Below are 24,244 nucleotides of genomic sequence, written 5' to 3'. Positions count from 1 at the left end.
CTATTACTGTTACTTTCCTAACCCAGGATAATTTCTAACTGGATTTTAAACACTAATCTTCATTTTGACATATAAGTTTAGCTCTCCCTTCCCATGTAAGAAGTCTCTTTTTGCAAGAAATGAAGATTATTACAGAAACTCATAACTGATCAAAATACAGAGACTAACATTGGGTGTGCAACTCCATTTGATACAACTACAGCACACCCCTTACAACCGGAACTAAGAAAACATTCCAGAGGAGGAGGCCATGAAACTGTAAGATCCATGGAGCAGGACATGTGCTCTGAGATCTTCAAGGGAAGTTACATACCCATGGGATAGCAACAATAAGGTCACCTAAACAAGGCATGCACATTGTCAACACCAGCTGACATTCATGTCAATAAGGATGTCAAAATCTGACATCCTAGATGAAGAGCAACAGGCAATTAATGATTGCCTAAAAATGAAGAATCAGATTTATTCATGGAATGAGCTCCTTGACAGGTCATCCAAGCATTGACACAGATATAATATTTAAATAAGAGATAATCAGGGGTCTTTTCTGAGACTGATATTCCAACCAAGGACCATTCATGGATATAACCTAGAACCCCTTCTCAGATGTAACCCATGGCAGATCAGTATCCAAGTGTGTATCATAGTAAGGGTAACAGGGACTGTCTCTGACATGAACTCAGTGGCTGGCTCTTTGACTGCCACTCCAGAAAGTAGGAGCAGCCTTGCCAGGACACAGAGGAGGACAATGCAGCCAGTTCGGATGGGATCTGGTAAGCTAGGGTCAGATGAAAGGAGAGGAGGACCTCCCCTATCCATAGACTTGGAGAGGGGGATAGGAGGAGTTGAGGGAGGAAGGGTAGAATAGGAAGGGGAGGAGGGAGGGGGCTACAGGTGGGATACAAAGTGAATAAACTGTAATTAATATAAGAGATAAAAATTTAAAAAAGAGATCATCAGTTAAAGGAACAAACTTTGGGATTAGATGAGGAAGAGTGAAAATGATGTAAATACAGTACTCATGTATGAAATTCTAAATAGTTTAAAGTTTTAACTTAAACTATTATAAAATGTAATTCATACCAAATTATAAAACTAATATTAGTAAAGCGATTTTTCGATTACTTTATCATCCATTGGTTATTCATAACTAAGTTGTATAATTTCCATGATTTCCAAAGCATTTTTTGGTTTCTTATTTCTAGTTTTATTGAATAGTTCCAATATTTTAAAATTGTTATGACATGAATGGTAGCTTATCATATGATTTATGCTTGAGGGTGTTCCATATGCTGATAAAAAGATTGTATGCTCTGTACTTGTTGCTTGAAATATTCTGTAGATTCTGCTAAGTTTGTTTAGTCTACTTCATAAATTGACTCTTCTGTTTCTTGATTTACTTTATGGACAAAAATGTCTTTTGATGAATGTAGGCTGCTAAAGTCCTCTAATATTACTTCCTGGAAACTTACTAACATTTGGTTTATATACTTAGAAGCTTTTATGCATATGTACTTAAATTTTCAATTATTTCACTCTCTTAATGTTTATCATTATGTACTGACCTTTTTTATTTTATTAGATTTAACATTACTCTCGATTTTTTCTGATTATTGATATGCCATATCTTAATCCATCTTCATACTTTCTATGTATCCTCAAAGATTTTTTGCAAGCAACATATATTTGTCTAATTTTGTCTATTCATTTACTACATCTTTTAAATGGAAAATGAAATCAATTCTTACATTCAAAGTCATAAATGATAGATATAGCATTTCTTTCTCATTCCATTGGTTTTTCACAAATAATTTGTATAATTTCTATTCTTCCATGATTTCTACATATTTCCATAATTCCATAATCTTATAGCATTTGAAATATTTTTGTTATTAAGCAAAAAGGGGAGGGAGGGTGGGATCGGGAGGGGAGGAGGGAGGGGCTTATGGGGGATACAAAATGAATAAAGTGTAATTAATAAAAAATTTAAAAAAAAGAAGCTCATTTTCTCAACCATGTTCATAGCAGCTTTATTCATAATAGCCAGAATCTGGAAACAACCCAGATGTCTATCAACTTAGGAATAATGGATACAGACATTGTAGCACATTTACACAACGGAATACTACTCAGCAATTAAAAACAAGGAAACCTTGAAATTTGCAGGCAAATGGTGGGAACTAGAAAAGATCATCCTGAGTGAGGTATCCCAGAAGCAGAAAGACACACATGCTTTATGCTCACTTATAAGTGGATATTAGACATATAACATAGGATAAATATATTAAAATATGTATACGTAAAGAAACTAAGGAAGAAGGAGGATTCTGGGTAAGATGATCAGTCCTTATTCAGAAAGGCAAATGGGATGGACATTGGAAGAGGAAGAAAACAGGGAACAGGACAGGAACCTACCACAGAGGGCCTCTGAAAGACTCTACCCAGCAGGGTATCAAAGCAGATGCTGAGACTCATAGCCAAACTTTAGGCAGAGTGCAGGAAATGTTCTGAAAGAAAGGAAAGATGAAAGACCTGGAGGGGACAGGAGCTCCACAAGAAGAGCCACAGAGCCAAAAAATCTAGGCACAGGGTCTTTTCTGAAACTGATGTCATTTTGTACATCAGAGGGCTGGTGGAGGAAGATTATGACAATTCGGCTAACACAGGATTGAAGGCTCAATTCATGAGCAGTGATACAAAGGTTGGCTGGGCTTTTTCTGATTCTGAATTTCTCTGTTTTGAGTTCCATAAAGGGTTTCAAGTCTACAACCTGGACTTAATTCTCTTTCTTTCTCACAAGCAGAAAGATTTCTCTTTAGGCTGTATTTCTTTATGTTGAGGAAGTAGTTATGATGCCAGTTCTTTCACTAATTTGAAATTATTTTCCTATTATACAAGAAAAAAAATTACTGAGAACTCTCAGCTGATTAATGTATTGTGAGGATGGTTTCATTCTTCAATGGATGTGACATGTCCTTGGAGAGACTTGGTTGGATAGCTTCTTTTGCTTCCTCTTAAGATTACCTCTGTCCTTCAATGATAAATTTAATATAAATTTTTAAAAATGGCTGAAACTTTAATGCATTAAAGTATGCTTTATTGTTATGACATTATCATTCTCAAAATAACAGAGGAATTGAAAAGATTATTCATCTCCAGTCTGTTGAGGTATAGTGTCAACAATTAAAAAACTGAGATTGAATAAATCTTTATATCATGAAAAGAATTTTGTCTTTTACCTCAGAAGGATCTGATTCAGTGCATACCTATCAGCTCACATTAATCAAATTAATCCTGTATCGTATAGAATGTTTATCCTTTTCTCTTAGGAAGATAATGTCTTTTTCAATGGTTGTGTCTGTTTTAAGCACAATGTTATGTACTGTTATATTTTTTTTTCAGCTAACCCTTGCCTTTATTACGATGAATACAACAACTGTGACAAACAAATGAGACTTATTGGATGCTCACATCCATCAGTTCTGCAATTCTGCAAGGCTTCTTGTCTGTGTAAAACTGAAATAAAATAACTGGCTATTGTCGACTACTGTGCTGTGAAGGTAAAGGATTACTTCCGGATCCCTTATTTCACCTTAATGTAGTGTAAGGTCGCCTGCTGATTTTATTTGTTATTTTATATATAGTGTGCTCAAGAACCTAAGTTTTAATCACTATTTATAGATATCAATATAGTTTCATCAAGATGATGTTCTCCATTTCCTGATCTATCCTGTAATAAGACAGTTTTAAGCTTCCTTGTTTTAATGAGAAGACAAATAAAATGCTTGCCTCAAATTTGATACATGTGGTTTGTGGTGTGAAGGTCAATATAACCCAAATAATGACTGAGTCCTTCATCTGTGTCTTTCTGAGTAAGGATTGATCATCTTACCCCAGGACCTCCTTGTTTAGCTTCATTTAGGTGTACAGACTTTCGGACGTTTAACCTATCTTACATTTTTTTTCTTGTTCCCACCATGTTTCTTGAAATTTCATGATTTCCTTGTTTTTAATTGCTGAGTAGTATTCCATTGTGTAAATGTACCACAGTTTCCTCCATTGAGGGAATGTTGTTTCCAGGTTCTGACTATTACGAATAAAGCTGCGATGAACATGGTTGAAAAAAATGTCTTTGTTGTATACTTGAGCATCATTTGGGTATATGCCTAGGAGTGGAAGAGCTGAATCTTGAGGAAGCACTATTCCTACTTGTCTGAGAAAGCGCCAGATTGATTTCCAAAGTGGTTGTACAAGTTTACATTTCCACCAGCAGTGGAGGAGGGTTCCCCTTTCTCCACAGCCTCTCCAGCATGTGCTGTCACTTGATCTTCAGAGATAGGATCTTACCTGCAAGTTCTGGCTGGCAACCAAGGGCAATGGCGACGGCCTTTATTGTTGAAGGAGTCTCATATTCTCTTATGTTCACCTGACCAGCAATTGGAAGGGAGGGTTCTCCTGCCTGGAACTCGGGTTTTGTTAGATGGTCTATGATTTGGAGAGGAACTTTGGGGAAAACATTATAATCTTAGCCATTCTGATGGGTGATCTTAGCCATTCCTCTATTGAGAATTCTCTGTTTAGCTCTGTACCCCATTTTTTTTTACTGGATTACTTGATTTGTTGCTGTTTAACATCTTTAGTTCTTTATATATTCTGGATATTAGCCCTCTGTAAAATATAGGGTTGGTGAAGATACTTTCTCAGGCTTTTTCTTTCAAAAGTTTACCTTTTCTTCCTGAAAAATTTCTAAACTGAAGTTCCTCAAATTCCTGCTGTTTTTCATATGCTTTATGATTGGGGGTGGAAAACATGTTTAGCTTCAAAGATGAAAATTTGTTTTAATTCTTTATTAATTACACTTTATTGACTTAGTATCCCCCTTATAGCTCCTTCCTTCCTCCCTTCCTTAACCCTCCTTTCTTCCTCATTCTCTGTGCATGCCCCTCCCCAAGTCCACTGATAGGGGAGGTCTTCTTTTCCTTCCTTCTGATCCTAGTCTATTAGGTCTCATCAGGAGTACTGCATTATCTCCCTCTGTGGCTTGGTAAGGCTGCTCCCCCATCAGGGGGAGGTGATCAAAGAGCAGGCCAATCAGTTCATGCCAGAGGAGACCCTCTTCCCATTACTATGGAACCCACTGGACACTGAACTGCCATGGGCTACCTCTGCGCAGGGGTTCTAGGTTATCTCCATGCATGGTACTTGGTTGGAGTATCAGTCTCAGGAAAGAACCCTTCAGATTTTTTGGTTCTATTGCTCTCCTTGTAGAACAATGGAGGGGGATGGGGATTCAGCATTTTAGCCAGAGTCCTCCCTCTTGATTAGTTTCTTATGGTGTACAGATTTTAGTAGGTTTAGTAGGTTTAGTCTATATTTTATGTCTATATGAGTGAGTATATACTGTGTGTGTCTTTCTGCTTCTGGGATAGCTCACTCAGGATGATCTTTTCCAGGTCCCACCATTTACCTGCAAATGTCATGATTTCCTTTTTTTTTTTTTTTTTTTTTTATATAGCTGAGTAATATTCCATTGTGTAAATTTACCACAATTTCTGTATCTGTTACTCAGTTGAGAGACTTCTGAGTTGTTTCAAGTTTCTGGCTATTACAAATAAAGCTACTACAAACATGGTTGTACAAATGTCCTGATTGTGTTCTTGATCCTCTTTTGGATATATGCCTAGGAGTGTTGTAGCTGTATCTTGAGGAAGCACTATTCCTAGTTGTCTGAGAAAGTGCCAGATTTATTTCCAAAGTGGTTGTACAAGTTTATATTCCCACCAGCAGTGGAGGAGGGTTCCCCTTTCTCCACAATCTCTCCAGTATGTGTTGCCATTCTGATTGGTGTTAAGGTGAAATCTCAGGATCATTTTGATTTGCATTTCCCTGATGTCTAATGACATTGAGCATTTCTTTAAGTGTTTCTCTGCCATTCTATATTCCTCTATTGAGAATTCTCTGTTTAACTCTGTTCCCCAATTTTTAATTGGATTACTTTATTTGTTGCTGTTTAAATTCTTGAGTTCTTTATACATTCTGGATGTTAGCCCTCTGTCAGATATAGGGTTAGTGAAGATCCTTTCCCAATCAATAGGTAGTTGTTTTGTTCTGAAAACAGTGTCCTTTGCTTTAAAAAAGCTTTTCAGTTTCATGATGTCCTATTTATTGATTGTTGATTCTAGAGCCTATGATGTTGGTGTTCTGTTCAGGAAGTTGTCTCCTGTGCCAATGAGTTTTAGGCTCTTCCCCACATTTTTCTTCTAACAGGTTCAGTGTGTCTGGTTTCATGCTGAGGTCTTTGATCCACTTGGACTTTAGTTTTGTGCAGAGTGATCAGTGTGGATCTATTTGCATTTTTCTACATGTAGACATCCAGTTAGACCAGCTCCATTTGTTGAAGATGCTATCTTACTGCCATTGTAAGATTTTGGCATCTTTGTCAAAGATCAAGTGTCGATTAGTGTATGGGTTAATTTCAAGATCTTCTCTTCGATTCCATTGATCCACCAGTCTGTTTCTACACCAGTAACATGCATTTTTTACAATTGTTACTCTATACTACAGCTTGAGATCAGGGATGGAGATAACTTCCAGAAGATCTTTTATTGCACAGGATTATTTTGGCAATTCTAGGTTTCTTGTTATTCCATATGAAGTTGAGAATTTTTCTTTTAAGGTCTGTAAAGAATTGTGTGGTTATTTTCATGTGAATTGCATTGAATCTGTAGATTGCTTTTGGTAAGATGGCCATTTTTACTATGTTAATCCTGCCAAGCCATGAGAATGGGAGATCTTTTCATTTTCTGATATCTTCTTCTAATTCTTTCTTCAGAGACTGGAAATTTTTTCATACTAAAAAGTCTTTGACTTTCTTGATTAAGATCACACCAAGTTACTTTATGTCCTTTGTGGCTATTGTGAAGGGTGTTGTTTCCCTAATTTCTTTCTCAGCCCTTTTGTCTTTTGTATACAGGAGGGCTACTGAGTTTTTTTTAGTTAAATTTGTATCCAGCCACTTTGCTGAAGGTGTTTATCAGCTGTAGGAACTCTCTGTTAGAATTTTTTGGGTCACTCAGTTATACTATCATATCATCTGCAAATAGTGATACTTTGACTTCCTTTCCATTTTGTATCCCCTTGATCTCCTTTGTCTTATTGCTCTAGGTAGGACTTCAAGAACTATGTTGATAAGGTATGGAGAATGGGCAACATGATTTCAATGGGATTGATTTATGTTTCTCTCTGTTTAGTTTGATGTTAGCTATAGGGTTGCTATATATTACCTTTACTATGTTTAGATATGTGCCTTGTATCCCTGATCTCTCCAATACTTTAAACATGAATGTATGTTGGATTTTGTCAAATGCTTTTTCAACATCTAAGGAGATTATCATGTGTTTTTTTTTTCCTTTGGGTTTGTTAATATGGTGGATCACATTGATGGGTTTCCGTATATTGAACCACCCCTGCATACCTTGGGATGAAGCCTACTTGGCCATAGTGAATGATATCTTTGATGTGTTCTTGGATTCGGTTTGCAAGTATTTTGTGAAGTATTTTTGCATTAATGTTCATAAGGGAGATTGGCCTGAAGTTCTCTTTCTTTGTTGGGTCTTTATGAGGTTTAGGTACCAAGATGATGTTCCTTCTGTTTCTATTTCATGGAATAGTTTGAAGAAGATTGGTGTTAGTTCTTCTTTGAAGGTCTGGTAAAATTCATCACTGAAACCATCTGACCCTGTTTTATTTTATTTTATTTTGTTTGTTTTTTCTTTTTCTTTTTTCTTTCTTTTTTTTTTTTTGGAAACTTTTAATGACCACTTCTATTTCCTTAGGGGATATAGGACTATTTAATTGATTTATCTGGTCTTGATTCAGCTTTGGTAAGTGGAATCGATCAAGAAAATTGCCTGTTTCATTTAGATTTTCAAATTTTGTGGCATATAGGCTTTTGAAGTAAGACCTAATGATTGTTTGGATCTCCTTAGTTTCTGTCATTATGTCCTCCTTTTCATTTCTGATTTTATTGATTTGGATAGTGTCTCTTTGTCTTTTAGTTAGTTTGGCTAAGTGTTTGTCTATCTTGTTCATTTTCTCAGTGACCCAGCTCTTGGTTTCATTGACTCTTTGAATTGTTTTATTTGTTTCTAATTGATTGATTTCAGACCTGAGTTTGATTATTTCCAGCTGTCTACTCCTTTTTGGTGTGTCTGCTTCTGCTTTTTCTAGGGTTTTTAAGTGAGCCATTAAGTTGCTTGAATGAGCTGTCTCGAATTTCTTCTTGAAGGCACTTAATGCTATAAACTTTCCTCTTACCACAAGTTTGTGTATGTTGTGCCTTCATTTTCATTGAATTCTAGGAAGACTTTAATTTCTTTCTTTATTCTTTCCCTGACCCAACTGTCATTTAGAAGCAAGTTGTTCAGTTTCCATGTGTGTGTAGGCTTTTTGTTATTTCTGATGTTCTTGAGATCCAGCTTTAGTCCATGGTGATCAGACAGGATACAAGGAATTATTTCAATCTTCTTGTATCTGTTGAGACTTGTTTTGTGACCAACTATATGGTCTATTTTGGAGAAGGTTCCATGAGGTGCTGAGAAGAAGATAATTTTTTTTTTGTTTGGGTGAAAGGTTCTGTAGATGTCTGTTAGATCCATTTGCTTCATGACCTCTGTTAGAGTCATTGTTTCTTTGTTTAATTTCTGTTTTGTTGACCTGTCCTTTTTTGAAAGTGGGGTGTTGAAGTCTCCCACTATTAATATGTGGGGATCTATGTGTGGTTTCAGCTTTATTAATGTTTCTTTTACAAATGTGGGTGCTCTTGTTTTGGGGGCATAAATGTTCAGAATTGTGTTGTCTTCTTGGTGGATTTTTCTTTGATTAATATGAAATGACCTGCCCCATTGACTTTGGTTAACTTTTTTATTAACTTTGGTTGAAAATCTATTTTATTAGATATTAGATATGGCTACTACTGCTTGCTTCTTAGGTCCATTTGCTTGGAAAACTGTCTTCCAGCCCTTTATTCTCAGGTAATGTCTATCTTTGTGACTTAAGCTTCTTTCTGTATGCAAAAGATTGCTGGGTCTTGTTTACATATACATTCTGTTAGTCTGTGTTTTTTTATTTGAGAGTTGTGTCCATTGATATTAAGGAAGATAAATGACCAGTGGCTATTCGATCCTTTGATATTTTTTAATTTTTTTATTAATTACACTTTATTTATTTTGTATCCCCCCATAAGCCCCTCCCTCCTCCCCTCCCGATCCCATCCTCCCTCCCCTTTCTGCATGCATGCCGCTCACCAAGTCCACTCCTAGGGGAGGTTCTCCTCTTCTTTCTGATCTTAGTCTATCAGTTCTCATCAAAAGTAGCTGCATTGTCCTCTACTGTGGCCTGATAAGGTTGCTCCCCCCTCAGGGGGAAGTGATCAATGAGCAGGCCAATCAGATTATGTCAGAGGCAGTCCCTCTTCCCATTACTATGTAACCCACAAAAAAGGACATTTGCTCAACCATGTTTGTAGCAGCTTTATTTGTAATAGCCAGAAGCTGGAACCAACCCAGATGCCCCTCAACTGAAGAATGGATGCAGAAACTGTGGTACATCTATACAATGGAGTATTACTCAGCAATGAAAAATAAGGAAATCATGAAATTTGCAGGTAAATGGTGGAACCTGGAAAGGATCATCCTGAGTGAGTTGTCCCAGAAGCAAAAAGACACACATGGTATATACTCACTCATATAAACATACAATATAGAATAAACCCACTAAAATCTGTACATCTAAACAAACTAAGCAAAAGAGAGGACCCTAACTAAAATGTTCAATCCCCATCCTGAAAGGCAAAGAGGATGGACATCAGAAGAAAAAGAAAATAGGAAACAACCTCGGAACCTGCTACAAAGGGCCTCTGAAAGCCAGAAGAAAACAGGAAACAACCTTGAAACCTGCCACAGAGGGCCTCTGAAAGCTTCTGCAGTATAGACCGTCAAAGCAGATGCTGAGCCTGATGGCCAACTGATGGGCAGAGTGAATGGAATTCTATGTAAGAAGTGGGAAATAGTAAGAGCTGGAGGGGACGGGAACTCCACAAGGAGAGCAACAGAACAAGATAATTTGAACATAGGGAACTTCCCAGAGACCCATACTCCAACCAAGGACTATTCATGGAGATGACCTGGAACCCCTGCACAGGTGTAGCCCATGGCAGTTCACGATCCTTTGATTTTGATGTGTGTGTTTGTGTGCTTGGCTACTTTTAGTTTTCCTGTAGTGAGGTTATTTGTTTCTTGTGTTTTCCTGAATGTAGTTAGTTTTTCTGGGTTCTATTTTTCCTTCTAGTATCTTTTGTAATGCTGGATTTGTGGGTAGGTATTGTGGTTAGGAATTTGTTTTCATCATTGAATACCTTGCTTTCTCCATCTATGATAATTGAGTGTTTTGCTGGATATATTAGCCTATGCTGACATCTGTGTTCTCTTAGGGTCTGCATGATATCCCTCCAAGTCCTTCTGGCTTTCATAGTCTTTGTTGAGAAGTCAGGTGTGATTCTGATGGGTTTGCCATTATATGTTACTTGGCCTTTTTCTCTTGCAGGTTTTAGTATTTTTTCTTTGTTCTGTATACTTAGTGTTACTATTATGTGGAAGGAGGATTTTCTATTCTGGTCTAATTTATTTGGTATTCTTTTATTAGGGCTCTTTTATTCTTATAGGCCTCTCTTTTAAGTTCAGAAATTTTCTTCTATGTTTTTTTTTTTTTAAGATATTTTTCTGGGCCTTGGAGGAGGGAATCTTCCTTTTCCTGTATTCCTATTATTCTTAGGTTGTGTGTTTTCATATTGTCTTGGATTTCTTGGATGGTTTGTGTCAGGAATTTTTTAGCTTTAACATTTTCTTTGACAGATACATTGATTTCTTCCATTGTATCCTTTACACCTGATATTCTTTCTTCCATCTCTTGTAGTCTGTTGGTTATGTTTACCTCTGAAGTTCCTGTTTTCTTCCCTAAATTTTTCCTTTTCACGATTTTCTCCGTTTTGTTTTCTTTAATTTTCCCAATTCTATCTTCAGATCTTGATTTTTTTTATTACCTTCACCTGTCTGATTGTATTTTCTTGTTTTCTTTTAGTTCTTCACATGTTTGTTTGAACATTCCTCTGTTTCTTTTATTTCTTTCAGTGATTTAATTACTTCTTCTCTGAAGGCCACAAATTGTTTGACTGCAACTTCCTGTATTTCTTTATGGGTGGTCATAATCTGTTTGTCTTTAACTTCCTGCATTTCTTTATGGATGGCCATAATCTGTTTGATTTTATCTTCCTCTAAATCTTTACGTATTTTATTTGTTTATTTTATTATCCTCTTCTTCAGCATAGAAGCAAGGTCATCTCCTTGAATTTCAATTATGCTGAGGTATTCAGAGCTGCTCATTCCTGGATGACTGGGTTCTGGAGATTTCATATTGCTCTGTCTTTTGTTGGTTGAGCTTTTACTCTGACCTCTACCCATTGGGCTATTTTAAGTGTTGGCTGTTAGTTTCTGGTGCTTCCTGGTATCCTGGGGTAGAGAGAATCCTCTTGGCAGGAAGATGATTTTTCCTGAATGAGGCCTCCTCTGCTTTTTGGGTGTGGTCACTGAATGGCCAGTGTTTCTCAGTAATTGTCACTGCTCACCTCAGGCATACACACCTGAGTGGTAGTTGTGGTCTTTGTTAGTCAGGGTGGCTCTCCTCTCACCCATAGAAGTCCTAGAGACAGCTGCCCTGCTGCTGGGTTTCTCTTTCTGAATTTAGTGAGCTGCTGCTGTTACACTATTTTCCAGGTACAGCTCTCTTGAAGAATCTGCTGATTCCCTAGCTGTGGGGTTTTCTCCCAACAGGGAAACTCAGTGTCTGGTGCCCTGGGGACCACAGTTCTCCCTAGGAAGGTGAGTCGAGTGCACAGTAAGTCTCTGGGCCAGAGGCTGAGTGCTCTACTCTGGGCTGGCAGCTGAAGGCCCAGCTCTGGGTCAGAGACTGTGTGCCCGTTCTGAGATGGTGGCTGAGGGTGCCGCTTTGGTCAGGACACTGTGCGCCCTGATCTGTGCTGGTAGCTGTGAGCCTCACTCTGGGCTCCCCTTCTAGGCCGGAGGCTGTGCAATCCTCTCTGGGCGAGCAAATGAGGGCTCTGCTCTGGTCTGGAGACTGTGTGTCTTGGTCTGGGATGGTGACTGGGGGCGCCGCTCTGGGTGGGAGGCTGTGCATTCTGATCTGAGCCAGCGGCTGTCTGCCCGCTGGTCCGCAGAACCTTTTCTAGGGATTGATTGGTTGACCTGAGGTTGGTCCTAACTGATTTCACAAATAGGATTTCCTCTCACCTGGCATTTACAAAAGCTGGTGTTTTAGGTCCCAGAGTTCAGTCTCCTGGTCGCTATGTTGACACTGCTGTCCTGCCCCTCAGACACAATGTCCTCCTGGCATCGCCATCTTGGATCTCTCAAAGATGAAAATTCTATGTGCTTTGTTGGGATTTATTTACACAAAATGTGAATCATACAGTGGGCACTTTTCTACTGCCTTCCAGGTCCGTAGTTCATAAAGGGCCTTTGTCTAATCAACATTACATTTATATTATAACATGGTAAATGCTATGTGTGATGCAGGAGAAGATTATTATCCTGCATTGAGCACATGTGTGTATTTATTGATACATGCAATATATTAATATATTGACAAAAATCAGGAGAAAGATAAAACAACGTTAAAAAGAATGGCATTCAGGATAAGTACCCAAGTAGGAGGCTTGTTTGATCACAGTAAAGAAGAAGAAAGCAGGGACAAAAAGATGTAGAAGACAGAAATTTTAGGAAAATCCAGAACATGTTCTCTTTTCCATTCCTGACCTCCTGCAGTAGCAGCAGTTCAGTAGCACAACGTACTTGCCCTTTATGTGGAGATAAAAACAATGGGGTCTTTTAAATCTCTATACTGAATCCTGATTCACAGTGATGTGATTAATTCTATAGTTTCACTGTGTTTCCCAACAGGGAAGGACACACTATTGCACACTGCAAAGTACCATCTCAAAGGTCTCACGTAATTCTGAGATCGTTCACCCAAAACTGCTACCACAAACGATGTAGCACAGCCCCAACTCTTAAATGAGCCTTTAGTGTTTGAGTATTTTTATGGGAAAGAAATAAGCTTTCGCAGGTTGCTCCTGTGAAAGCCCTAGCCTCATAGAAGGAATGGTGAAAAGTCTCTCTTGAACAAAAGTGCAGAAATCTCCCAGCAAAGTCAATCCACGGGACCACTAGATGGCAGACCACACATGCTGCGTACAGAATTCCTTCCAAAGGTGCCACCTGGGGGAGCAGGATTCCTTCAAGACTTTTACTTTGCGGGCTATCGGATGGTGGTTTTGGTACGATATTTGTCTAAAAGCCTCTGGGTCTGGCAGTGACAGTTGTGTTTATCTGTTTATAATGTTTTAGAAACACCAGAGTTTCTTTAAACAGATAAAATGATTTATGTAGAAAAAAACTTAGAGAAATTTTAACGTAAAATAGTAGAAAATATGTCAAAGCAGTTAACGTATTCTAAATAAAAGTGAGTAATGTATGAGCTGGGAGTGGAGAGAATGTTGATTCAAAAGACAGTTAAGTTCGCATACAAAACGTGGTGTCTTGCATCTGAAAGCAACTTTTCCATAGTAGCACTTTATTTCTTACAGCATATATTTCTTACTTACAAGCAAGTATTGTATTTCTTACAAGCAAGTATTTCTTACTTGACATATATTAGACGATATATTATTTCTAGTTTAGAAAAGAATGGAGAATGGATATGTCTCCCTGTCTCTATGTAGACAGTAACTCCTCTATTTGAAACAGCTTCATAGTGACATCACAGAACAAACCAGGTCTTAAACAAGAGCCTCCACTTTTGAATTTCAGCTGCACCGCTGTACTGTGCCAGCAGAGGGCTCTGGTGAATTTCTCACAAGAGTTTCTTTTTCTTTCTTTCTTTCTTTCTTTCTTTCTTTCTTTCTTTCTTTCTTTCTTTCTTTCTTTCTTTCTTTTCTAAAATAACATTTTAATAAAGTAACATTATTTTACAAAACAAGGCAAATTGACAGAAGCGCTATTTTATTGATGAGAAGTGTATCTTTTGCACTGTTTGTGCACAACTGTTTAATATGCTTAAGGTGTCTGGATACACACAGTGCCTCTGGATAGTACTTGCTGCATATGCTCTTCTGGTTAAAGTATCTCACACAGTTTCTAACGAAACAGGAGCCTGCAGTTTGTTTTCCTTTCCATTTCTTCTTAGTCCTTTATAGGCTTTTATAGCCCTTTTTTTTTTTTTCCCCTGAGAAGCACATTGAGCTACCTACTCACTGCCTGTGGTTTTGAGAGAATAACTGAAACCAGTGTCTGTCCCCACTTGAAGATTCTCCTTCAATGTGGAATCCCGCTCTTTAAGTCCTAGCAATCATGTCAAGTCCATTGCTCAGAAACTACTTTAGATACCTATGTTCTTCCTTTTCTGAGTGAGAATCAAGTATCCTCCTTTGGCCCCTCCTTGGCTTCTTTGAATCTGTGGATTGTAGCTTGGTTATCTGGTACTTTATGGCATTTTCTTAATTAGTAAATGAAGGATGTTTCATCTCTGTATATAGATACATATATCTATATAGATATATCTATATAGATATATCTATATCTATATACATATACATATATAGATACATATATGTATCTATATACAGAGATGAAACATCCTTCATTTACTAATATACATATAGGTACGGATATATACATATATAATAGCAACTCTAACTAGGACACACACATATTTCGTAGTATGTTATATACATATATGTATATCAAATATGTATATAGATACATATATAATATATGTATCATATATGTATGTGTATGGTTGTTAGGGGAGGAGTGTCCATGCGAATATCACTGCCAGCCTAGATACAATAGGAATGGAGTTAAGAATGAAACTTCGTCTCTGAAAAAACCCCTAGGCCAAGATTTTTGGTTCTGTTACTCTCCTTGTGGAGCTCCTGTCCATTCCGGGTCTTTCTATTCCCTCTTCTTTCAGAAAGGGGAGGGAGGGTGGGATCGGGAGGGGAGGAGGGAGGGACTTATGGGGGGATACAAAATGAATAAAGTGTAATTAATAAAAAATTAAAAAAAAAGATTCCCTACACTTCGCATAAAGTTTGGCTATGAGTCTTAGCATCTGTTTTAATACTCTGGTGCCTAGAGTCTTTTGGAGGCCCTCTGTGGCAGGATCCTGACCTATTCCCTATTTTCTCCCTCTTCTTTGTCTATCCTCTATGACTTTCTGAAGAACCATGCATGGAGATAACCTAGATCCGCTGCACAGATGTAGCCCATGGCAGGTCAGTGTCCAAGTGGGTATCCTAGCAATGGGAACAGGGACTGTCTCTGACATGAACTCAGTGGCTGGATCTTTGATCACCTCCCCTTGAAGGGAGAACAGGCTTACGAGACCACAGAAGAGGACATTGCAGCCAGTCCTGAGGAGTCTTGATACGCTAGGGTCAAATGGAAGGGGGGTAAGATCTCCCCATCAGTGTACTGTGGGAATGGAGTGGGAGGAGAAAAGAAAGAGAGGGTGGATTGGGAGGAGGGAAGGACTGGGGCTGCATCTTGGATAAAAAGTGAATAAATTATAATTAATGAAATATTAATTTAAAAATAAATTTAAAAAAATGCATCCACTTTTGAATTTCGATGCACTGCTGTACTGCACCAACAGAGGGCGCTGTTGGATTTCTCAAGCAGTTTCTAACAAAACAGGAGCCTGAAGTTTGTTTTCCTTTTCATTTCTTCTTAGTCCTTCAAAGGCTTTTATAGAGATTTTTTATTTTTTCAGAGAAATGCATTGTGCTAACTACTCCTTGCCTGTAGTTTAGAGAGAGTAACTAAAACCTACCCTCGTCCCCACTTCAAATTTCTCCTTCAGTGTGGAATTCTGCTAGTCAAGTCCTAGCAATGATGCCAAGTCCGTTGCTCAGAAACTTTTTTTTTTTTCCGGCTTCTCTGGTACATGTTTAAATGTAATGTATTGCGCAGTGTTGTCTCAGCAAATCTCACGCTGTGACAAAGGTTGAAATGTGCCTGAGCTGAACTAGATCACTATTTCCCAGGGACCCCTTGTCTACTTTCACCTTCAAATATTACTGGAGGTTCAGTCTGTTATTACATTAGTTTTCTGTATGTTTCTGTGGTGTGGTATGGTGTGGTGTGGTCGGGTGTGGTGGTGGTGGTTGTGTGTGTGTGTGTGTGTGTGGTGTTGACCTATGTTCACTTCCTCTGTTTTCTTTCCTAGGCTTCCTCTGGGTCATTAGAATATTTTAAAGGATTTTATTTCAGTTTAATTTGTAATGTGTTTTAGTGCATATCCTTGTACAAATTTCTCAATTTTCTCTTAACATAGTGTAGTGGGTATTTGTTTGTCAATATAGCACAAGCTAAAGTCATCAGAGAGGAGGAAATCTCAATTAAGAAAATGTATCCAAAAGATCAGGCTGTAGACAAGTCTGTAGGGCATTTTCCAGTTTCTTTTCTTTTCCTTTTCTTTCTTTTCATTTATTTAAATAGCTCAGGCTACAAGATTAACAATAAAAAATGGGATTTCTTGAAACTGAAAATCTTCTATAAGGCAAAGCACACTGTCAATAAATGAAATGACAGTCTACAGATTGGGAAAAGATCTTTACCGATCCAACAATGGACAAAGGGGTAATATACAAAACATAAAATGAATTCAAGAAATAAAACACCAATAAAAAAAAATCAGCTAAAAATGGGGCACAGAACTAAACAGAGAGTTCTCAACAGAGAAATCTCAAATGACTGAGAAGCAGGTAAAGAAATGTTCAACGTCCTCAGTCATCAAGGAAATGCAAATCAAAAAGACTATAAGATTCTATCTCACAACTGTAAGATTGCCTAAAATTAAAATCTAAAGGGATAGCACATGCTGCATGGAGTGTGGCATGAGGGGCATAGTCCTCCATTGCTGGAGCTAATGTAAACTGCTACAGTCTCTTTGGAAATCAATCTGGCACTTCCTCAGAACATTTGAAATAGCTTTACTTCAAGACTTAGCTATACCACTCCTGGGTATATATCCAAAAAAGGCTGCACCATACAGCAAGGATACTTTCTCAACTGTGTTTCTAACAGCTTTATTCATAATAGCCAGAATTGGGAAGCAACCTAGATGTTCCTCAACTGAAAAAATAGATAAAGAAACCGTGGCACATTTACACAAGGACTACTACTCAGCTATTAACAACAACAACAACAACAAAGAGAAATCATGGAATTTGCAGTAAAATGGATGTAACCAGAAAAGATCATCCTGAGTGAGGTAACCCAGACCCAGAAAACCACACATGCTTTGTACTCATTCATAAGTGGATTTTAGCCACATAGCACAATTAGCTTAGCATGAGGCATAGATTCAAAAAGATAAGTGATAAGGAGGACCCAAGGAAGGATGCATGAATCTCACTTGGAAGGGGAAATAGAATAGGAAGAGGTAGTGGCTGAAGGGAGGGATCAAGGTTGGAGAGGGGCAGAGTTAAGGGGGCGGAGAACAGAAGTGGGGCGAGCAAGGATGAGAGGACAGACTGACTGTAGAGAAAAGAGAAACTGAGGGTTGGGGTATCCCTGTGACAAGCTGGAGACCTATGTCACTGTAGGCTCCTAGGAAGACATTAGGAGTATTCAGGCAGAGACTCCTAGTAGCAGAGGCCATAGAGACTGAAGAGGACACCCTCTAACTAGACTAGTCTCCTAGCAGAGGGAGGAGAACACCAACCTATACGCAAAAACGTTGACCCAAAATTTACCCTGCCTGCAAGATGTGAAGAGATAAAGAGCAGAGATTGAGAGAATGCCCAAGGACTGGTCCAACTAAAAACCCACCCTATCAGAGAATGCCAGCCTATGACATTATGAAGGATACTCCGCTAAACTTGCAGACAGACACTGATAGAATTGTCACCTGAGAGGTGCTACCCAGCAGCTCTTGAAAACAGATGCCAAGACTCACAGCCAAACACTGCATGATGCATCAGGGAATCAGGTGAAAAATTGAGAGGAAAAAGCAAAGGACCTGAAGATGATAGGAGCTCCACAAGAAGACCAACAGAGCCAACTAACCAGGGCTCAGAGGAGCTTGCTGAGACTGAAGAATCAACCAAGGACCATGCATGAACTGGAACTAAGCCTCCTGCAAAGATGTAACAGATGGGCAATTTCAGCCTCAGGTAGGACCTCCAGTAATGGAAGTGGGGACTACATTGGAATCAATTGCCAGTGGTTTTTTAAATCACTTCTCCCTGGCTGGAGAGCCTTGCCAGGCCACAGGGGAAGAGGACATGCTCAGTACTGATGAAACTGCTGAGCTGGGCTGGCGGGCATAGGGAGTTTTCATTTTCATAGGAAAAGGGGAGGAAAGATGGCACAGGGAGAGGGAGTAGATAGGAAGGTGGGAGTGTGAGGAGAGGAGAAATGAGGCTGCAACAAGGATGTCAACTGAAACATAAAATAAAAATGTTAAAAACGTTTTGAATTATGTTTCAACTGTATTTTAAATTATAAATTTAAAAGCAAATTGTATTGTCTTCTACTATTGATACAGTAGAAGTCACAGAATTAGTAGCTGATACTCTGTCCTGACAATTAAAAAAAAAAAAAAACTCAAACAAGTTTAAAAAAAAAATCATTATACCATAGACGATCACTGTCTAAGGACTGGGCATAATCAATAGAAAGAAACAAATTCAAACAGCAAGAATCCACCACCAAAAATTCCATGGGAAGCAATACAAACTATGAATTCTTAATCAGTTTTAAGGAATTTCTATGATATGAGTGTCAAGGAGTTTCATTCCCTGGAAAAAAGTACTTCCAAAGCTTACCTCAAATGCTCTATGAGGTTGCAAAGTGAGTATTTAGGGAGAAATATCCCTATCATGATTTCAGAAGAAGCTGGAAGAAGAATGGCCAGCCGTTTTGAAATATGAGCAGCTGTTCCATTTACACATGTCCATCTTCAAGAACAAGTACTTTACCACAACCTTCTACAATTCATTTAAGAAGTTAACCACCTTTAATGAATGGGAGCATCCAACTGAGACTTACTCTTCTTTTCCACATGGAAAAATGGACTTTGGGTTGCCATTACAGGCCTGCACAAGAGAGGCCGTGTTAACATTCAGTCATAAATGAGCAAGGCTCTCATAGGACCTGGTTGCTCTCTAGGGAAGCATTGGTAGTGGACAGCTGCTGGAGCAGGTGGAATCATTATCTTCAGGGCTGAGCCATTAGTGATTTTCTTTTGATCCAGGCATTACTTCATACACATGACTGTGAGTGTAGCATTGGTTAAATCCAGTGCATCACAAATAACAACAAAAAGGGCAAGAATAATGAGAGTATTTATTGGTTGAAATAAATCAGAGTTAATGGAAAATGGATGGAAATAAAAAAGCCAGATATAGGAGTGTGATCAAAATCTATTACGTTAGTGTGAAATCATTTTAAAAAATCACATAAAATGAAAAGAGCTGAGCATGGTAGTGCATGCCTATAATCCCAGCACTCAGGGAGGCAGAGGTAGTCAGGTTGCTGTGAGTAAGAGGCCAGCCTGATCTACAAAGCAAAACGAGGACAGCAAGGGCTACACAGAAAAACCCTGTCTCAAAAAACAAGCAAGCAAGCAAACAAACAACAAAAAACATGAGAGTTACTATTGAATAACCACAAAGGTACATATTCTAAAGCATAGCACAGTTTCATACCAATATGATCAGATTAAGCTAAGCAAGTGTAAGAAAGAATTTTACTGGGAATTCTGCCAACAAAATACATGTGACTTTAAGGCAAAGGTTCTTAACCTTTTGGGAACAATCCCTTTGGGGGTCCACTGACCATGTTACAGGGGTCACATATTAGATATCATAAACATCAGATCTTTATGTTATAATTTACAACATTAAGAAATTAACAGTTATGAAGTAGCAATGAAAATAACTTTACGTTGGGGGTCACCACAACATAAGGAGGTACAGTAAAGAGTTGCAGCATGAGGAAGGCTGAGATCCACTGAATTAAAGAAGGAAAGGTTAGGGCATTAATTTTAAAGTGATGCTAGTTCCTAACTTCCACACACAGCTTGCTCAGAACACTTCAGCTTCTAAGTGGAGACACTAATTTTCTTAGTTTATTGAATTTATGTACACTCTCCATGCTTCTTGTGTTTGTGTTAAGTAATGAGTATACAGACTTGCTGGAGAGAATAATGGGAGGCCCACTGTTTAGGCCCCTAAGAGGCTTTTAGTTTATTTGGGGGAAAAATAAACTCAGAATTCACTAAATTCAATTATTGTCAAAAGAGTTTTTGAATGAGTGAGTAAACCATCATTTTTGGTGCCTAACACGAGGACCTTGAACAGGCCATGCTAAGGGAGATTACAGTGTCCATTACTTGCCATAACAACATAGTCCTAGGATATTCAAGATAATACACCTGTCAATCATATATTGAATATCATCGGGTGTGTACTCAAGCAATATTAGGTCTTTGTTGTAGCCATGTAACGACTTGTTAATATCTTCGAATTTATTTCCTAAATTTTCACAGATAATCGTGTCCAAGAGAGCCTTGACATTTGTCTTGTGATCAGGAGATATGGTGGGTTTTTTCCTGAGTCTGTGTCAGAACCTGAAGTAGAGATAACTTTATACAACAAGCTTTACAGTAAGAAACACAAAAGCTATCCTTTTGTATTTGCACAAGATGAAGTATGATAAGAAGAGGGTGTGAGCTCAGGATTTACTCTAGTCTTTCCAGGACACACCAGCCTCTTGTCACCCAAAGTTAGAAAAGATTGAACTCAGTGCAAGAGGAGGCTTTGTACTTAGCACTCTCACAGGATTATTTCACATATCTGAGTCAAAATTTTCAGGGCTTCTCAACATCCAAATTTCAGATATTAACACAGAAATGCTTTATTCTATTTGGGAAGAGTAAATTGAACTAGTGTGAACTAGTGACGTGATTGTTTTTCAGTTCAGATTAACAACATTAATATAATTGATAATAGAGTAGCACAGGTTTAAATGTTTACATTATCTTATCAATATGTGCATGTAGGGACTGAGTTTAGGTGTAGAACAATGCCTGTGAATTGTCAGAATGGGATCTAAGGTTGAATTTCTACAACAGTTGTATTGGCCTATGACTAAGAGCACCATTTTAAACAGATGTAAAAGACATGCTGTCATTTTGCATATTCTTTGACAGTTCAAGGTGAGTTATTCACTGGACCATGAATGAAGATTGATTTCTGTACACTTTTAGAGGCTTGTCCTCATATATCTCCCCATACGTTATAGCAATTTTCTAATGTATGTCTATATTTCTTTCCTATTTTATATTCCAAAGAACAGGAACCCTTAGAGAGTGCTTGAACAAATACACCTACCAAACATACTAATTCGAGGTAGAAAGAATGCACATGCTAGACATCTGTAATAATCATTGCAATAATAATCAAATAATCAAAGCTAACATTGTCATCACCAGTCTATTTCTTTTAAATTCAAAATGAAATATAAAGAAAATTCATTTCAAAACTCAAAAATGAGTTTTCTTAAGAGAAAAGTTAATAGTAATTTTCTGCTTTTTATAACAACTTTCTTTTTAGATAAAATTTATTTTTTAAAGATGTATTTTTAATTACTATCATAAGACATTTCTTAGGAGACACATATTTTTATAGCTATTGAGGATAAAATATAGCATCTCAACTGAGATATTGAGTGAACATTCTATCAACAATCCTATTAAAAACCATCCATATGCTACAGAGTAAGTAGAGGTTATTTATCTCTTGAGACTGAAAAAGATGTCACATACTATAGAGGTTAAAGCATAATTTTTGGAGTTGGTCCTCAAAATAAAGTTGATTTAAAATAAAATTCTTTGTCCACTGATAGATTTTTTCTGCCCCTGCCTCATATTTCACAATGCGCCATTCCAACCCAAGACATGCTTCCTACATGAATTCAACTCTTCTTGCTTTGTACTTTACATGCATCTCAATTACAGTGTATTTGTAGTGTATCCCCATTTTTTCTTTCCAATTCTTTTATTCTTTTTTTATTTTTAATTATACTTTATTTACTTTGTATCCCCCTCTAGTTCCCTGCCTCCTCCCCTCCCAATCACTCCCTTCCTCCGCCTTCTCCACACACTCCCCTCCCCAAGTCCACTGGTTGGGGAGGGTTTCTTTTTCTTCTTTCTGATCCTAGTCTGTTAGGTCTCATCAAGAGTGGCTGCATTGTCTTCCTCTGTGGCCTGGTAAGGTTTGCTTCCCCCTCAGGGGGAGGTGATCAAAGACCAGGCCAATCAGTTCATGTCAGAAGTCCCTGTATATCCCCATTTTTTTAAACTTTTTTTTATTTTTTATTAATTACACTTTATTCATTTTGTATCCCCCCATAAACCCCTCCCTCCTGCCCTCCTGATCCCACCCTCCCTCCCCTTTCTGCATGCATGCCCCTCCCCAAGTCCACTGATAGGGGAGGTTCTCCTCTCCTTTCTGATCTTAGTCTATCAGTTCTCAGCAAAAGTGCCTGCATTGTCGTCTTCTGTGGCCTGGTAGGGCTGCTCCCCCTCAGGGGGAGGTGATCAAACTGTACCCCCATTTTTAAGTATCCAGTTGCCATGTCTCACTGGTGGCTCTTACACCTGTTATTGGTGGAAAGTGCAAACTTACTCTCTTATCACTCATAATCCTGTTAAGTGCCTCAAGACTCCTTCAGAATGTTGTCACTTATTAGACTCTGGATTGCGTTATTCTCAAGTAGTGTGCAATTTCACAAACTAGTTAGGTAGATCTGAGATGATTATGCATTTTACACTTACCATTACTTCAGTGAGCATTTATGGAAGCAGCAGAGTTATTAGAAAAAACATCACTGGTAAAGAAGCCATGGCTAAGCTAAGCAGAGAACATGTTTTAGTTGGAGACAGCAGTGCATGGGACACAGAGGGTAACCAACATATTGACAGAGGTTATATGCAAGCAACTATGTGTGCCAAGTTCATTAACAATATGACAATGGAAGTGTTTCCATGTAGGGCCACTGTAGTTTAATTGTGCCAACTTTGCCTCTAATGTGGATGATACATAAGCTAAATGATTTTATTGATGTTTCTGATGTGTATTTGCTAACAGAGAAAAATTCCTAGTTTTGTTCTGTACATGTCTATTATTCTGTCTACAAAAGGGAAATTTACAAAAATCAATTACAAATTTTAAATTTATTTTTCAACATTTATAATATTTTATTTTGTTATTCTCTTCAAACAGCTTTCATCTGTACTAGACATGAATCAGTGTGCCAAGGTTGTGACAAGATATTGAAGCACCTTTGAAAGGCAGTTTGTCTGAAGGAGAAAAACCACATGATCATCTCCTTAGATGCTGAAAAAGCATTTGACAAAGTCCAAAACCCATTCGTGTTTAAAGTCTTGGAGGGATCAGGAATACAAGGCACACACCTAAACATAGTAAAGGCAATATACAGCAAGCCTATAGCCAACATCAAACTCAATGGAGAGAAACTTAAATCAATCCCACTGAAATCAAGGACAAGACAAGGCTGCCCACTCTCTCCCTACCTCTTCAATATAGTACTTGAAGTCCTAGCCAGAGCAATAAGACAACTAAAGGAGATCAAGGGGATACAGATCAGAAAGGAAGAGGTCAAAGTGTCACTATTCGCAGATGATATGATAGTATATATGAGCGACCCCAAGAATTCAACCAGAGAACTCCTCCAGTTGATAAACACCTTCAGCAAAGTGGCAGGATACAAAATCAACTCAAAAAAATCAGAAGCCCTCCTGTATACCAAAGACAAAATGGCCAAGAAAGAAATTAGGGAAACAACACCCTTCACAAAAGCCACTAATAACATAAAGTATCTTGGGGTGACACTAACCAAGCAAGTGAAAGACCTGTTTGAGAAAAACTTCAAGTCTCTGAAGAAAGAAATTGAAGAAGATCTCAGAAGATGGAAAGATCTCCCATGCTCATGGATCAGTAGGATTAACATTGTGAAAATGGCCATCCTGGCAAAAGCAATCTACAGATTCAATGCAATTCCCATCAAAATACCAACTCAAT

At 38.1% G+C, this 24,244-nt stretch overlaps 1 protein-coding gene across 1 annotated transcript in view; it reads left to right on the top strand.

The window, feature by feature from the left end:
• The window catches only part of LOC129670238 (cysteine-rich secretory protein 1-like), a 75,186-nt gene extending 51,730 nt beyond the window's left edge, over window positions 1-23,456 (top strand). Inside the window, exons 11-12 of the mRNA XM_055598719.1 lie at window positions 3,403-3,560; window positions 23,426-23,456. Coding sequence (XP_055454694.1) covers window positions 3,403-3,530 — 128 coding nt within the window. The 3' untranslated portion in view covers window positions 3,531-3,560; window positions 23,426-23,456. The remainder of the gene's footprint in view (window positions 1-3,402; window positions 3,561-23,425) is intronic.
• Window positions 23,457-24,244: the final 788 nt, after the last annotated feature.

This window comes from Psammomys obesus, unplaced genomic scaffold (assembly GCF_907164565.1).
Source record: "Psammomys obesus unplaced genomic scaffold, mPsaObe1.curated_primary_1811, whole genome shotgun sequence".
NCBI classification, from domain to species: domain Eukaryota; kingdom Metazoa; phylum Chordata; class Mammalia; order Rodentia; family Muridae; genus Psammomys; species Psammomys obesus.
Note: the sequence above shows the minus strand (reverse complement) of the source record. Positions and strands in the feature narration are given on the sequence as shown.